The sequence below is a fragment of the Lipophrys pholis genome, assembly GCF_963383615.2.
Source record: "Lipophrys pholis genome assembly, chromosome: 10".
In the NCBI taxonomy this organism is placed as follows: Eukaryota; Metazoa; Chordata; class Actinopteri; order Blenniiformes; family Blenniidae; genus Lipophrys; species Lipophrys pholis.
Genome location: NC_137640.1, coordinates 29,181,923 through 29,199,188, shown reverse-complemented (window position 1 = coordinate 29,199,188; position 17,266 = coordinate 29,181,923). Strand labels below are relative to the sequence as shown.

The 17,266-nt window shown below is 42.7% G+C and overlaps 1 protein-coding gene across 1 annotated transcript in view; it reads left to right on the top strand.

Annotated features, from left to right (window-relative positions):
* Window positions 1–16,362, top strand: part of prdm5 (PR domain containing 5) — a 50,481-nt gene extending 34,119 nt beyond the window's left edge. Inside the window, exons 14-16 of the mRNA XM_080472668.1 lie at window positions 6,079–6,164; window positions 11,368–11,472; window positions 14,751–16,362. Of these exons, the coding sequence (XP_080328794.1) occupies window positions 6,079–6,164; window positions 11,368–11,472; window positions 14,751–14,915 (356 nt within the window). The 3' untranslated portion in view covers window positions 14,916–16,362. The remainder of the gene's footprint in view (window positions 1–6,078; window positions 6,165–11,367; window positions 11,473–14,750) is intronic.
* The last annotated feature ends 904 nt before the right edge of the window (window positions 16,363–17,266 follow it).

Below are 17,266 nucleotides of genomic sequence, written 5' to 3'. Positions count from 1 at the left end.
GGTGGCCCCTGTCGGCATGTGGCGCGGGGCAGAGGGAAGGACAGTGGAGGGCCACTGTCTGCCTGAACTGGAGGAAGCCAGGAATTAATTTCTGACGGACAGCGCTAATGTCTTTCAGACCGGAGCCCCCAAGCTACAAAGCGTTCTCCATAACACGGACGATGCACGGGCAGGCAAGAAAACGAGAAAGGAAAACGACAAAGCCGACCATCTGCTAACCAGACACAAGGCCTCGTGCGCGCACACATATACGACTCAGGAGGGGTGCCAAACGGATCGATTAGCAGACGAGGAGTGTGAGGGCCACAGCGGGGGGGTCGGGGGAGACACCCAGGGTCAAAGAGATGGTGTACTGTTTCAGCACATGCTAAATCAGTTACCATCTCCACACACATAAAGCCCTGGCTCAGCGGTGCAGCCACCCCTCATAATCCCCAAACAATCTGGCTCAATCTGGAGAATAAGTGGAGGGTTTCTAGTTACAGTAACACTCAGCAGTACAGACACCGAGCCTCTTGCACCAAGTGCACAGACCAAAGTGGCAGGATTGTTACCGCTGAGATTAGCCTAGAATTTGTTTACTTCCCATTTAGCCATGGGAAGTTGCTACGGCTGCCAACTCCCTGGAAAATAAATAAGGGACACCTCAGTGGCAGGGCGGCCGACCCGATAGCCTTCATCCTGGCGTGGGGAACATTTTTAGCTCTTTTTTGTGTGTTAAACTTTTTTTTTTACTATTTAACTTGAACCTGAATTTAAGTAGATGCATATTCATATGATATGAACACATTCAAACTTATTTTTTAGGAATTTATTTTTAGCGCAATATATACATTTTAACTGAATGAAATCAATACCTCCCTTAAATAGAAAATTCTCTTGCTTCATAGAATACATTTTTTTTTCTTTGACAGAACTCTAGCTTAAATTAACACAGAGTTAAAAAAAAATTGCTTGTCTTTGACAGAAAAGCTTAACTTTGAATTACATAAATTAATAGAAAACAATAGAAAGCAGAACATTCCTGTAATTATGCAATAGCGCAATAAGAAAAGTGCAAAAAGGTTATAAACATAAAATCTTTGTGCCTCAAAGGGAATGACTGTAGGCTGCAGTTGAAGTAAAAAAGAAAAAAACAAAGATTGAAATCATGAACTGAAAAGCTCCATGCTCCATCATGTAAAGACAGAATATTTGTTTCATTTATATTTCTCCTGAGCTCTGGCTGCAGTGAGGAGTTGTTGGTCTTTCAGTTACAGAGTAAAACTCTGAGCAAGACAGTTAGAGTGACAATGAGCTCACGTCTGATTCATTCAGCAAACCATTTGTTCCTCACACCAGTCCACTACAAGTAGTGAGGCTCTGTAGTGAGGCTGTGTAGTGAGGCTGTGTAGCGAGGCTCTGTAGTGAGGCTCTGTAGTGAGGTTGTTTAGTGAGGCTCTGTAGTGAGGTTCTGTAGTGAGGCTCTGTAGTGAGGCTCTGTAGTGAGGTTCTGTAGTGAGGTTCTGTGGTGAGGTTGTGTAGTGAGGCTCTGTAGTGTGGCTCTGTAGTGAGGTTCTGTGGTGAGGCTGTGTAGTGAGGTTGTGTAGCGAGGCTCTGTAGTGAGGTTCTCCAGAAGGCTGTTTGCAGTCACATCATCCATCCAGATGTTTATTCAGCCAATAGAGATGAGAAGTTGAACTGAGTCATAAGTGATCATAGGTTATTTTCAGTGGTATTTATTTGTATATATTATTTATCAATTGTATTTATTTATTTATTTATTTCTAACCATCAATAATATCAAACATGGTTCATCACTACACTGGCAGTCGTTTCATTCTTCCCTGCCAACCAGGCAAAGCTGCTCAGTGATCTTCTCCATGTCAACTCTTTTTTTTTTTCTTCATGTCTTTGTCAATTCAATTCAACTTTATCTGTATAGCACCACATACAACACAGTATTTGTCTCGGAGGAGCATTGCTGGTTGAAGGTGTACGATCTGAGTCACCGTGCTGCTTTGTACGCTCGTCTGTCGTCTTGCGGTATCTTGTTGGCCAGCAATCGTGCCTCGGCCAATGAGATAAGCGGGGTTCTGTGTCATCACACCTTTTTTTTACAGACTATTGATGAATTTCACGGTAATACAGGACAAAGTGCGTCTCTTTTCGGCTCCACATGGGACGATTCTGTTTTTCAAGCTCTGGTCTAATCCTCAGAAGGCCGAATCGGCGCAAAACCCACAACCGTTGACCCAGAGCAGTCCTGTGTGTGTTACGTGAACTAAGATTGACCACATTTACAACTGACCTCTTTAAAATCGTTGAGTCCCGTCATTTTCTCTGTTTGCATTTTCCAGATGAGATGCACATGTTGGGAGCCAAAGAGTGGATAGGTTAAGTAGGTGAATTGGTGTGCACTTATTGCGAGCCTCGCTGTTGTGAGGGTGTGGTTGTCTGCGCCGTGTATTAACTGACAATCTCCAGCTCCTGGGAGGGATGTGATCCAAGCCACAGAGTACACTAGCACACTGTGCTGCGCTGCTATTAGCACACTAATGCCTTCCCCAGGACTCCCCAGGGCTAGCGCCGGGCCTTAACCCGATACCACACATGCTACATAAGACATAGGATTTGCTCTCCTCTGTCTCAAAACACATCTGGGATTCAGATTTTCCTGTTTGTCAACAAAAGGCCTCCTGGAGGCTGAAATTGTGCAGAAGGGGGATTTTTGGGACAGAAGGCTGAGCTACGTTGCTGCACATGTTTCACTATGTGTAATCAGTCCACATGTGTCATGTTAACCCTCTCCACACCGACCCGAGGTTACTCCTTTTATTGCTGTGTGTCACAGCGCGCCTCCTGGTGCTCCTCTGAAGCCCTCTTGTGGGAGGTTTATGGTGGGTTTAGACCCCAACTTGTATGACTGCTACATGACAGCAGTTGTAGCTTTTCAGTTGAAAGAAACAAGCTGCAGGAGATTTGAAGGTATGAGCTGTCAAGAAGATAAATGCCTCAAAACATTTGTCTGATATTAACATGGAAAATGCAAATCAAAAATACTTACAGAGGAAGAGGATATGGTGAAATATCCATCTTCTTCAATTAATTTAATGCAAAACTGCATTAATAGTATTTCATGAAAAAGAGAATTACCATGAAGTTTGGAGCTTCATCAGTTCACTCGGTGTGACTGCTCTGCAGGACCAGGATTGAGAGACACACTTGTACATCACATGTGGAGGGAATCTCTTGAGTTTCGTGTCCTGAAGGCCTCCGTTGACTCTTCACTCTGAAGTAGTGTGAAGAGCTTGGTATCCCAGAGAGTGATACTTTGTCAGGATCATGCTGATCAAGGCCTATTTCATTGCTTAATTTAATTGGAGCCAATCCCAGTTGAGAATGTACGATGGCAGAACACACCTGGACAGGTCAGTAGTCCGTCTCTGGCCAAACACAGAGAAACAGACACACACTCACATTCACATCCAGCAGCAACTTTAGGGTCAACAAACACATGTGAGGGCCCAGAGAAAAGCCATGCACAGGGAGAACATGCAAACTCTGCACACTAAAGTCTGTCCAGGACTTGAATCAACAACATTCTTGGTATGAGTGCGAACCACGGTACCATCAGACGGAATGAACAAAACTGAAAGTTGCAAATCTGTGCTGAAGAAATTATTTGATTAAAAAGTCAAATGCTTTCTTGTTACTGTGATTAGGAACATAAATGTGTTACTTGTTTTAGAGCAGGTTCCGATGTTGATCCACAGGTTACTCTGTCCACACTGCGTGTACCATACTTGAGCTTTTTAAGTCCATTAGGCTCGTGGTACAACTTGTTCAGACTTCAATTGCATATTTAGATCAGAGTGCTCCTTACAAACGCACAGATCCACTTATCAGACCATCTCTTGTTTCTTTTTTCTAGCCTGCACTTTGAATTTTTCTCTTAACATTTCCCAAACTTTTGATCAAGATTCAGGAGTAATAACTTTAGCAGCATGAGGAACTGACTTGACAGGCTTTGCTTCGCATTGATCAGCTAATGTGAATTCCTTCATGTATGGCCACAGTTAATTCCGTATAAAGAGAAATAATCATGTTTTCTAGATGGAAGGTGGTGGCTGGTTTCACTCAGTGCCTGGACTTCCTCTCACGCTCTCCCCACACACTTTGATAAAACTCTCACAACGTGGCTGTTTAACCAGACCTGGACTTGATGTGGGAACCAGGAGAGTATTTCTACAGCAGTCGTGTTTATAACAGTGGTGTAATATTACTCCTCTCATCTATTCCCAGGATGGATTTTCTGATTCAATAAGCATCTTTGCATTTTGAATCCCAGAGAAACTCGGCCAATTAACCTTATTACTTAAAGGGGCAAAACATCTCCCCCATAAATAAAATGACTTGCTCGGCTGTTCACCAATTAGTCACTGAAGAGATATTATGTTACAGCGACGAGAAGTGAGGCAATAAATAGTAGCTGTAGGTGTCTCCTCCTGTCAGCAGTTTATTTAATTATATTATACACTTGCAGGCGGAATATTTTGGAGGAACTCTTTCATTGGTAAAAAATATAAGATCTAGTGGGGGAGCGGGGGGTCAGTCCCTGATATATATTTTTAGTTTTCTGGACATGAGTGCATTTAATCCTTAGTTTTCACCATATGAAATAAATCAGTCAATTATTGGACCCAGAACTGTCGATTTTATTTGATGTTTCCCCATCTCTGAATCCTTAATTTCTGCACACGTCTCCAAGTTACCTCACATCCCTTCTATAGATTAGCAATCAGCTCTGAAGCTCATATCTGGCCCGTGGATCAGTGCATGGTAAACAGATCCATGTGTCAGTGGAGTGTTTGATTGACAGCCTGTCACTTTCTCTTTGTCGTCAGCGGCGTGTGCTCTGATAGGATCTGTAAGAGTTTGGCTGGACTGCTTTTGATCCGATGGGGAGAAGCCACACTGCCTCTGATGTTCTCCTAAACTGTTGGCCAGTCCAAGCTCAGATAACACGCCACGGAGCGCAGCCAGTTCTGTAGTGGAAAGTCGGTGTACATCAGAAATGAGAAGCTCAGGAGTGTGTGCGTGTGCGTGTGCGTGTGTGTGTGTGGTATAAACGTTGTTCGATGTTTCTTTCTTGGTGAGCAGTGCTCCTCTGTTGTGGTCAATAGGGGGCTTCACCCACGTGCAATGTTTCAGTTGTAGAAATCTTATTTTAACCTCCAGTTCATACTGAAACAATACAAGGCCAGCAGCTGAAGCTGAAGCATGATTGAAACTGTCACGTTGTGTGTGATTGTCAAGCCACAGCCTGACTGAACCCACTGTGTTAAAGTCTTCAGACAGGTTTACATGAGCCCAAGAGGAGGCAGACATCTACTCAAAGGTTGTCCATCATTTTCCAAAGAGAAGAAAATGTTAGAGAGGAAGTTTATTTACACGAGCCAGAGTAATGCTTCTGAGGCCTTTTCAGTCGTCTCTGTCTTTCTGAGCACCAAAACATATTTTAAACATATTTTGCTGTTGCCACAATTCGACTTCAGTGGAGCCTCCGAGTTTTCAGTCAGTTTACGAGGTTATGTAGCCGTGGTTCGAGGTGACCAAGCCGTTTACCACTTGGAGCAGAGCAGAAAGGAAATCAATGTGGAGTTTAGGGAAATAAAGTCGGGGCTATGTTTTGTCAGTGCATATGCCACAATAAATGTTGTTACAGGAACCTTGTCAGAAATTGTAATTGTCTCCTGGTTACTGGGTGGAAACAGTGAACTGGTTCTTCATCTACATTGCCACCAAACTTCATTGAGGTGAAATTGAGCCGAGTTAAAGAAAGTGCTGCCACTCAGAAATAACATTGTTTTAACAGCTTTTGAATAGAAACACACCTTTGAATGGAAATAGAGTTAAAGGGGACACGTGTAGTCCGCTGTCCATTTCCCATGTGTGGACTAAGACATCCTCCAGTAGGTGTTTGTTGTTAAATGTCTCTAAAGTATTGCTCAGATGTTAACATTGAGTTTCAAACCAGTTTCATTTGCGTGCTGGTGTCAGCTGAAGTTTCATCATGCTGTCATTTCTGTTTCCCAGGTGAGCGTCCGTACCAGTGCCCCTACTGTGACAAAGCTTTCAGCAAGAACGACGGCCTGAAGATGCACATCCGCACGCACACTCGTGTAAGTTTTACTCTCCATCCATCCATCCATCCATCCATCCATCCATCCATCCATCCATCCATCCATCCATCCATCCATCCATCCATCCCTTCCCTTCCCTCATGGTTGCGGGGTGCTGGAGCTGATCCCAGCTTGCTATGGACGAGGGCAGGATTGACTCTGGACAGTCTCCAGTCCATCACAGGACAAACACACAGAGACAAACAACCACACACACTCACATTCACACCCAGGGGTGTTATGGTCATCAATTAATGAGGCCATGAGGCGCATGGGGCGAGAGCGTTAACTGCTGCGTCACTGTGCAGCCTGAAGTTTTACTCTTTCCTTCTCAATTATTGTGTGTTGTGTTTCACTTGCCACAGCATTGTTCGTCAATGAAAACTTCAGCCTACTGTGGAGATAAAGTCAGAATTGTTTCACATACGAGTTTGTTGACTATGTAATTAATATAATCGTAAATTTCAGAGTTGATCAAAGATATATAAATGGGTTGGATACGTCCGAATTAATCCAAAAAAGAATCGTGCATAATGATTTTCCTGTTTTGCAAAGTTTCAACAGGGTTTCCTCGCAACAGGTGAGTCTCATGAGTGGCTATAAGGAGTATTTCACAGAGGCACAGCCTTTCAGATGGAAAGATGGAGAGAAGCTCACCAATCTGTGACAACTTGACTCGAAAACCATTTGGGACGATTTCTCAAATTCAGAATATTTTGAGGATCTCAACATCTGCTGGGTATAATATCATCTGGAGACTCTGAGAATCCGAAGAAAACTGTGTGCATGGGACAAAGCCGAAGGTCACAACCAGATGGTGTTGATTGTATGGGCTCGGGACACTTCCACGTCCTGGAATCAGTGTCTGTGAACACAGCCCATCGTTCTGTCCACAAATGCAAGCTAAAGCTGTCTTCTCTGAGCCAAAGGACCAATGACAGGAAAATGTTCCAATTCTCACACAACTGTTATAGTTTTAGTTTGCCATCACATTAAATGGATCGCTAGGGGGACGGATGGACAGACGACTTGACGGCAGGATGGATAGACAGATGAACAGATGGATGATATACAGTATTTATGAAAATTCTGTTGTTGCAGCTCCAGAATATAACATGTTTCATACAAAATAAACTAAATATCCATGAAAATTGAGCTTGAAACAACCGGAATTAAATATACACCTTAAAGTTTACAATATGTACAGGATGACGAATGAATAAATTGAGGATTCTTCCGCCATCACAAGGTAGTAGTCTGCATACAGGATGTTGTAGTTCTTTATTTTGATACATCTTAATATACAAGACAACCTGCTGAGCGTAATAAAATTCTTTTTGACCTCAAAAGCTAAATGGGATGGTGGTTATTTGGTGCAGATATTTGAGCTTCCTTACAGAATACAGGTGAGATAATATTGATACGACGGTGAATGGGTTTTTAACAAAGAAAGAGTGAAAGGGAGGCCGGCTCTCAGGTCTCCTCTCTGAGTGTTATCATGCAATCTTGAACCCTGTGCTCCAGGTTTTTTGTGTCAGGAGACTGTCTCACACTAATGATAAGTGACTCCGCCTCCTCCCTGTCTCAGATGTGGGACACTCCCTCCCTCCATGAATGTTAAGGTCATTCCGACACTGGCAGGTTCTCTCATCGCGCTCCTCGCTATGCCGGCGGTGATGTTAGCGGGAAAAACAGCGTTCTTTGTAAACGGCGTTCTGACCAAATAACAATAAATAGCCTCAGTGAACGTTGTGGTGGATCGGACATGTGAACCTAAAGGACGTGTCGGGTGGAGAAAGGAAAACGTTGGACGTCATGAGGTCATTTCCCAACTTCATTTGCTTGCCTCACTTTTTCACCGAAGGGACACTTTCCATGAGCTTTGAGACCATCTGGACATGTGTGTTAGTGTCTCTTTGACTAATGAGACCTAATATCAGTTTCATCATCGGTTTCCATCATCAGCCTCTGCAGGTTTGACTGTGACGGTCCGGCCTCAGTGACTTACTTCATTTTGAAGTTCTGCTGAATGTTAATGCTGTCCAGAGCACAGCACTCAGCTCCATGTGTGTTGATAAGGGAGGTATCCGGCCCAGGTTAGTCCAAGCAGGCAGGTATCATTTTCTAGTACGCTACTGATTAAACTGACTGATGTTTAGTTCTTATGGTTCCCAGATCTGCCTTTACTCGCAGCTGCCTGAAATATGGGCTGAACAGTTACAAACAGCAGAGCCAGATGAAGTCACTATGGAGAAAAAACCAATGTCATTTGGCTCAATGAGTTAGAGCTCATGGTCAATGGATATACCATTGGAGAAAGACACAATTCCAGTTTGTGAGCTTATACTGCAAACCAACGTTGGAGTATGAAAGGCTGATATTTCACTATATAACGTTCTTCTGTGATGTATTTGGGCTGTTTCTGTATGTTCTTTGACTCTAAAAGTAACTGCTACTTGTACTTGGGGTTTAAGATTTATATCATGAAATGATGAGTACTTATAGTATACTTAGTGGTACATTTTCCAACTGCTGCAACTAATTTATTAATTTATTTTAATTTAGGAGAAATCAGTATTGACTCAGCTGTTCGGACGGGTTAGTTACAGTGACATTAAAATGTTATCGCATTATCCTAAGTTTCTTTCTTTCTTATCAACCTTGTTATTACCAAAGAGCAGAAGTTTTTAAAATCTCTCCATCCATTATACCTTCTTTATACAAGTCAGGGTTTTGGCCTCCGGAGCTGATCACAGTTTACATTGACTGTATGCTGGTGTCCACTGAACAGGTCCATTACAGGACCAACACACACACACACACACACACACACACACACACACACACACACACACACACACACACACACACACACACACACACACACACACACACACACACACACACACACACACAAACTCATAATTCGGAGTCATTAATCAACCAAACATGTTAGTTTTTACAAGTGTGCTGACGACAGTCAAACTCCTCACAAACACACGTGTTCAGGATGTGCTTTATTATTGGGTTCACTTAAATAAGTTCAAACACATTAGCATTAATAAAATTCAATTCAACGCTGTCATTGTCGATGTATTGAACACAAACAGCCTTTTTTCCACAAGGTAAAACTTATGTTTGCTACTGAACTCTAAACACAACTGAGATGAATGAAAATAATAGTGACAAACCACAAACTATTTCCCAAAGTAATAGCTTATACCGATTACACCTGTAGAATGGGAAAGAAAGTCTGAAAAAGCTCTAAAATAGGATGTGAAAACCTGAGATAAATGTCTGTGTTTGTACTGTGACCCACAAATTAAACAATCTAATAGTGGCATTAACAGAAAAGCCCGAGGCTCACTAATTGGATGACGAACGTCTGCACAAAATACTGTTTAGTAGCTGTGGTGGTGTCTCCGTCTGGATCCAGAGGAAGGCAGACAGACTGACCCTGCCTGGAGCCATGCTTCCAGCAGGTTTGAAAACAATCTGACTGCTAAAAGATGTTTGTTCATTTCTGAAGCCGAAAGCAAAGCCACTCAGTGCCCTGTCAGCCTGCTGCCTCACAAATACCTGCGGATTCACCGTGTCATATGAGACGATTGACTTCATGGGAGTAAGTAAACAAGCTTCCATCCTCGCATTTATCGATGTGCTCTTTGGAGAGAGTGGTCCGATTGAGAGGTGAAGGGTCAGAAGGTGAACAGCTGCCGGAGAGTGAAGGTCACCAGGTACAGATGTTCGATGTTACCAGGGTCACAGGGATGCATTCTGGGTACACCACATCATCCATCCATGTGCTTCTGGACCCCCGAACTCTGACCCCATGTCGCTTTCTCCCTTTCGTTTGAGAAGCATCCCTTAACCCCCCGATAGGGCAAAAAAGAAAAGAAAAACAAAGCAGATGCTTGTTAAAGCTGAGGATTTAGGTGGAAATTTGCATCACATAAAGGAGGACAGAGTGAATTTCCTCAAGGCAGGTTTCTCCTCCACACACACACACACACACACACACACACACACACACACACACACACACACACACACACACACACACACACACACACACACACACACACACACACACACACACACACACACAGAGCTTTATTTCCATTGTTGCCCTTTATCCCTTCACATGTGCACAAACAGTTGCGTACTTTCAGTCCCTCGCAGCAGCGCAGGCAGTGAACCTGATCTTTACCTCCTTTTGTATCCTGTGTCACTGAGCGCTCCTCGCCCCGCCTACATGATAGCGCCTTTCCCAGGACCCTTACTTCCTGCATTCACCCTTGTTCCCATGGTAACTAAGCTTTAAATGGGTAGAGCCTCTGCTATCAGCAAGACTTGTCAAAAACAGCCTCCCAAAGGGCGACAGTGGGAACCGGCTCCTGGATGGATATCTCTATGCTTGTCATCTTCCTCTGCCCTTTTAGGTGTCACTGCTTCCTCTCACAGTGGACGTCACACGCCTACTGTCCACCGTCCCCAAGACACACACACACACACACACACACACACACACACACACACACACACACACACACACACACACACACACACACACACACACACACACACACACAGGCCTCCAGAAGGCACAGAGGAAATGTTCTTTGGTGGACCGATGAGGTTTGGAGACGCAGCAGTGATATTCTACAGCCCCAGAGCCCCCGCGCTCCGATACATGTTCAAAAGGATTTTCTCTTCCGTGTTTTCCTTACTCTTTTGAGGAATCCATGTGTTTTTGATGGCCTCTATGCCGGTCATTTCCTCCCTACTGCAGGGGCTGTACACTCTTTCATTTCATATCTTCATAAGCTCACGGAGAATGCCGGGTGTGAAGTGAGAGGGCACCAGTGTGAGAAAGCGAACACGTTGCTGGGATATTTCACATCTTCTAGTGTTTTCCACTCGGCTGTGTTTGGATTTTTCAGTGCGCTTGTGTGAGTGTGTGTCTGTGTGTGTTTGTGTGTGTTTGCGCGCACGTACATGTGTGGGTCATTACACCTTCTTCCTCCAGGTTTCCTCCATATGTGCCTAAAACTTTGTTAAATATTGTTTTAAATATTGTTCCTCAGCACATCGAGCAATGATTGGTCCTCTTTACATTGTGTGTGTGTGTGTGTGTGTGTGTGTGTGTGTGTGTGTGTGTGTGTGTGTGTGTGTGTGTGTGTGTGTGTGTGTGTGATTGCAGGAGAAGCCATATAAATGCAGCGAGTGCAACAAGGCCTTCAGCCAGAAGAGAGGACTGGACGAGCACATGAGGACACACACAGGGGAGAAACCTTTCCAATGTGACGTGAGTGACCGGCCGACCTAAACCAGTCACTTTTGTGCTTTGGATTTTTACTGGTTTTTATTTGCGTGCATATTTGCTCTGGCGCTCTGGCAGGAGTTCAGCAGTGTGGATGAGTTGTGGCTCAGTTTGAGGCAGATAGTAATCTTAGTCCTCTGGAGGGGCCGAGTGCGCTGATCTCACGTAAACACATTGAGAGGATCAGAGGGAGAAATTACCCTCTGCTTATAATACTGTTGGAAGAGTAATTATCCTCAGAGGCCGCTGGAAGAACACACGACACAATTTGCTGTCAGTGTTTGGAACAAAACGTATTTCAGTGCTGCGCTTCATCACCATTTGTACAAAGTGGAAACATGGTGGAGCTGGTGTACCATTCTGTGCTTTTCAATTGGAAAGTCACAACTGTCTTGAGAAACTCTTAAAGGAGCGACTTATATGAACACTAAGTCACAAAACCTCTTGATGTCATGAGTATCCATAAAGCCCAAGGATCTGTTGCTACAAGCTTGTAAGCAGAATAGACATTATATTAAATGCATCAACATTGACTGGAGGCCTTCTGTTTTCAGATTGACCCGTTAATGTGACATGAATCAAGAACACCTCTTGGGAGTCTCCTCAAATGTAGCACAAGGGATGATTTAATTAAAATTTTCTATCCTTAAGTTTAAGGTCACCTCATATTTGTCCCATTTTGAATCCTTTAAGAGTGAAGAATGAGCTTTTAAGCTGGTTGTGGTCAAAACACTCCACCCCTCTGATGCACTGAAGACATCATCTGACTGAAACGGGATAATTCAGATAAAGTCTGATTATGAACCACGTGGACACAAATGTGAAGAAGGTTCAACCGGGCTGTGTTTACATTTCCTTTTTTATTATTTCTCAGCATGAAGCTCCAGATCGGCTCTTTGTGATTCTCTAAAAGAATAACTTCTAAGTGGAAACAGCATGTTCTACACTTGATATTTTATTTTATTGGGACATCAAAACTGAACAGTAAATATTGTATAACACTATTTTATTCTTCCCCACATATAGAATCAATCTGGAAAGAATTGTATTTGTGTTATTCTTGAGCTTCACAGACGTTTGATGAAAACACATGGGGACTGAAGGGAAAACGGCGGGTTTGTTAATCACCATATTCTGTCACACTGAGTTGGTTAGGACACTAAAACGGTCTCTCCAAAATGTTGGGTGATGGAACGTGAAGCCAGTCACAGCTGACTGAGTTAAGGCTGGATTCTCCTTTACCGAGAGACACACACACACATTCACACCAACGGGCGATTCAGAGTCACTGGTTGACCTTGTGTGTTTGACCCGTGGGAGAAAATACAAGCTCCACAGAGAAAAGCCCCAAAGCCCAACCTCTCAGAGTCAGAACAGGTTCTAGTCAGACACATCAGACTCATCTCTATAGATTCAGTGTGGCTTAAACTTTTAAAAACATTACTATCATTATGAATAAATTCACAAAAATCCACTTGCAATTGAAGAAAAGTCCATTTAACTTTCATTCGAATCTCTTTTTGTATTAAACCAGTTCCGGGGCGTACTGAACCTCTGGCGATATTTAGATCATGAGCTTCAAATTGAGATGAGGAATACTTTTAGCTTTGTCACATGTTAAACATATTTGCTGAATCTCAACTTCACAGTTGTTGATCATTCGCTGCTGCAGCTCAGTTCAGTGATTCCAGACTGAGACAACATAGCCAGTGTTAACAAGTGTAATGCATTTACAAGGCTTTGTATTCGCCCCAAATGATCCCAACATGCAGTGACAGACGCATTTTACTTATGAATGTAATCCTGAAGTGGTCAATTAGGACAAATGTGATGATGTTTCCTCATGTCAGCCCTGAGATGTCAGAAAATGTGACTCCCGCTCCAAAACACAGTTTTACATTAAACAACCTTGTGGAGTTGAGGATGAAAATGTAAACAAGTTTAAACAACTCAAACACAAATCAGCTTGATTTACAGCTGATGCCTCAAAAACATGAATCACAATCTTACCTTTAAAAAAGGAAATTTTACAAAGTGATATATTTGACTAAATCTACAGACTTTATCATTTTGAAGTTTACTGAGGCTGACACAGCCGCCCTGGACACTGATTGACAGTTCCTCATATGACAAAATCTCAACAAGTTCAGCTTGTCACTCTGGAGTTAAATATCCCCTTTTTTGTCTCAAGTAAAGAATAAAAAAAATACCAAACCCTGGACTCACAAATGTGATTTGAGTTTTAACACTTGTGTTGTTAAGTGTCCGCCTGCCGTTCATGGTGTCATCCAGCAACATCCAGCGTTCATCTGGATGGGTTTTCCCCAGCTCCGAGAGAGACATTTTCATGTAAATAATTTGGCGCTAAAGTATTAGAGATAATCCAAAAAACATGTGGATTGTATTTTGGGGTGGATTTTGAGGGAGACAAAAGAATTGCAGCGTTCCAGGAACATTTTCCAGAAGAGCTGGAGGGGCTCTGGACGCTGCGTCTGTCATAACAGCATTAAAATGTTGTCGAAGCATCCAGTAACATCTGGGTTACGATGAGACACGGAGGCCCCGCTCTCTTCAGCTGCCGTCACTGCTTGACTCTGTAAAAACTGAAGCTCCTTTGCCAATGCTGGATGTGATTTGTAGCCTGTCGGAGTCGTGCACAACAACACGATCGCACATCAATGCTAATGTCCACCTGAGAGGCCACTGATGTGATATCGTGTGATGGCTTCCATTCAGAGCTTCTCCGCTGTTTTTCCCTGCTGTCTGGGAGATTTTCTGAATGTAATTCATGGCACTGCAGTTCCTCACAGATGGAGCGAGGAGGACACACGCTGGGATGCTCTGAGCTGTACGTTAAACTGCAGCAGACGGTGGATTATCCTGATTGATAGAGGGCTGTGGAGTCATTTGTTCAGTGTAAAATGGCTCATTTAAGATGGATGTTAAGTAGCATGCATTACCTCCTGCTACTTCTGTGGAAAAAGGGGTGGGGGTGGGGGTGGGGGGTATTTCTGTTGCCGAGTGTGCAATTTACAAATCAGTCCGGCCCGTTTCTGAGGGAATATTATATATATATAATAAGAGAAATGAAAGATGCAAGAAAAACGGGAAAGAAAATAGGAGTGACACAAGAGAGAATTAGTTGAAATGCAGTGAAAGAGAGACGGACCTCAACCCGGAGCCAGCAGACGTGTTTCTAACAAAGACGAGAGGTGAGCGTGCTTACCGGCTTATTAAAAGCATGTGTTGGTTCTGTCTCGTAGGTGTGTGACCTGTCGTTCAGTCTGAAGAAGATGCTCAGCAGACACAAGTTGACACACAACCCTAACCGGCCAATGGCAGAGTGCCAGCTGTGCCACAAGAAGTTCACCAGGAACGACTACCTCAAAGTACATATGGAGAACGTCCACGGGGAGACGGAGAGCTAGAGACCAGTATGGAAGCACGAGCTGGAAATCAGATCCCATTCCTCAGATAAAGTTCAGGCTTCATGCTGCCTGTGCAACTTGTACGAATACATACATACATACATACATACATACATACATACATACATACATACATACATACATACATACATACATACATACATACATACATACATACATACATACATACATACATACACACATCCGTACATACTGTGCACACACGGACAGGTGTCAGAAAGTTAAATGAATGATACATGGAAGTACAATACAAAAAGTAATTAGACAATCAGCTCAGTATTTCAGCTGCATTTCAACCCATCATTTCACTTCATTTCCAACACCTCCACCTCTGTCTTGACATTTCAACTTTATTTCATATATTTCATCTTCTTTCCCAACATTTAAATTTGTTTCAATTGTTTAATTTTCTGTCCTGATGTTTTGACTTCAGTTCTGACTTTTCCACTTCACTCTCAACATTCAACTTTTCTCTCTGCATTTGAACATTGACTGGCATCCAATTCATTCCAACAGATTTCAACTGTTTTCATTTCTTTTATTTTCTTTTCTTTTTTTTCACAAGTTTCACCTTTGTGATTGACGTTCATCTTTATTCTGACTTCATTCAGCTTGTCTTTTCTCTCCCGTCGTTGTGCTCCACTGTAGCCTGAATGTCTCACTGGTGCTCATTTTCCAAAAACCTTGGACTGAAAACTTTACTTTGCACTTTTGTTTTAGTTTCAAAGTTTTACCTCTACACTCACCCTGCAGGTCCAAGTGCTCACTTCCATTATTTTGCTGAGATCAGATGTTTTTTTTGCATCATTGTTCATATTATAAATTAAATACGCCTGCCATCAGAACCCAGTCCACAGATATGTTAACAGAAGTTACATTTGTCCAACTAGAAGTCAGGACTTTGTTCCCCCCGGAGAACTCTATTCATTTGTTCCCAAAAACTTTTTTCTTTCGCCCAAATATGAGTCTTGTAATGAAGAAGGTTGTTTTATATTTCTAATACAATAAATATGGAAGTTATACATGATTGGACACATGCCCGATTTAGGACCACATAAAACAGTGGCCTGGCTTGGATTTGGAAACCCTCCCAGAAAATAAGTTTTTACTGTTCAGGTTGTCATTAAAAGAAAAGTTGGATATTCGTCACACGTTTTACCTGCAGTGACGGTGGCCGAGAATTTCTACCTGTTCACACATTAGTTGCACCTTTTCATCTCTCTCTTTCTCTCTTTCTCTCTTTCTCTCTCTCTCTCTCTCTCTCTCTCTCTCTCTCTCTCTCTCTCTCTCTCTGACACACACACACACACACACTCACCATTCACCGTGCCAAATCAGAAAACACATCGCTGCCTCAACAAGAAACATGCCATACATGTATCACAACAGTTCACAAATGAAATATTTCTGTTTACAACATGGCCACAAAATATAAACATAACAAGAATTAAAAAAAAAAAAAAAAAGGTTTTTCATGTAAAACTACAAATAGATTGGCCTGCTGCTTCCTTTCCCACGACCTGTGGTTTGGAATCTAGTGTTGCTTGAAGTGTGTTACTGTTTCTCTGTCACAAGTTTGTTCTAATCCAGGGACAAAGAGAAAGTCCAGGGACCTGTCTCTGTTTCTAATAAATATTTGTTGAGTGTGTTCACATAAAAGGACCTAACAGTAAGTGTTTACATTTGTTCTTATTAACTGTTGTTCAATACACAAGTATTCATGTACTTCACTAGAGTCTCCTTTTTTTTATTTCCATCCGTTTTGTCATTTCCAGGAACTTTGATTAATGCCCATTTTCCAGTTGTTTACTCTGCATCTGGAGACTGTGAATTGTCACTTCACACTTTTGTATTTTGAAATGTGTAAAACCTCATCACCTACCAGACATCCATTTCCTCCACTCATACTAATTATGTGTTTGTGAACTGTTGACATTGGGAGGCTGAAGGGGAACAAAGAGGAAAAGAAAAGTCTTTGAGAGTTGATTAAAAGTGTTCGGTTCTCGTTGTTAATTTAACCTCTATTCTTCGGTTGGCAGTCTGCTGGGAGTGAGGGCTAATTAAGGCTCTTTTTCTTTCTTTCTGAGGCTACAGTACCGCTCTCTGATCTGTAAAGCCACACACTAAAGAGCACCTCTCATGGTTTCTCTCTCTGGATACAGAGTCTTGCTCACGTCCATCCCCGGCCGAGCCCGTCTGCTGTATCAGGTTTTCACTCTGAGAATGTGACGAACATCCCTACCTAAACTCTGAGAGTTATTCCCATTATCTGGGTCCTTGCACAGACCCAATAAATCTTGCCATATGTGGTTTTGGCTTCCTTCAAACAC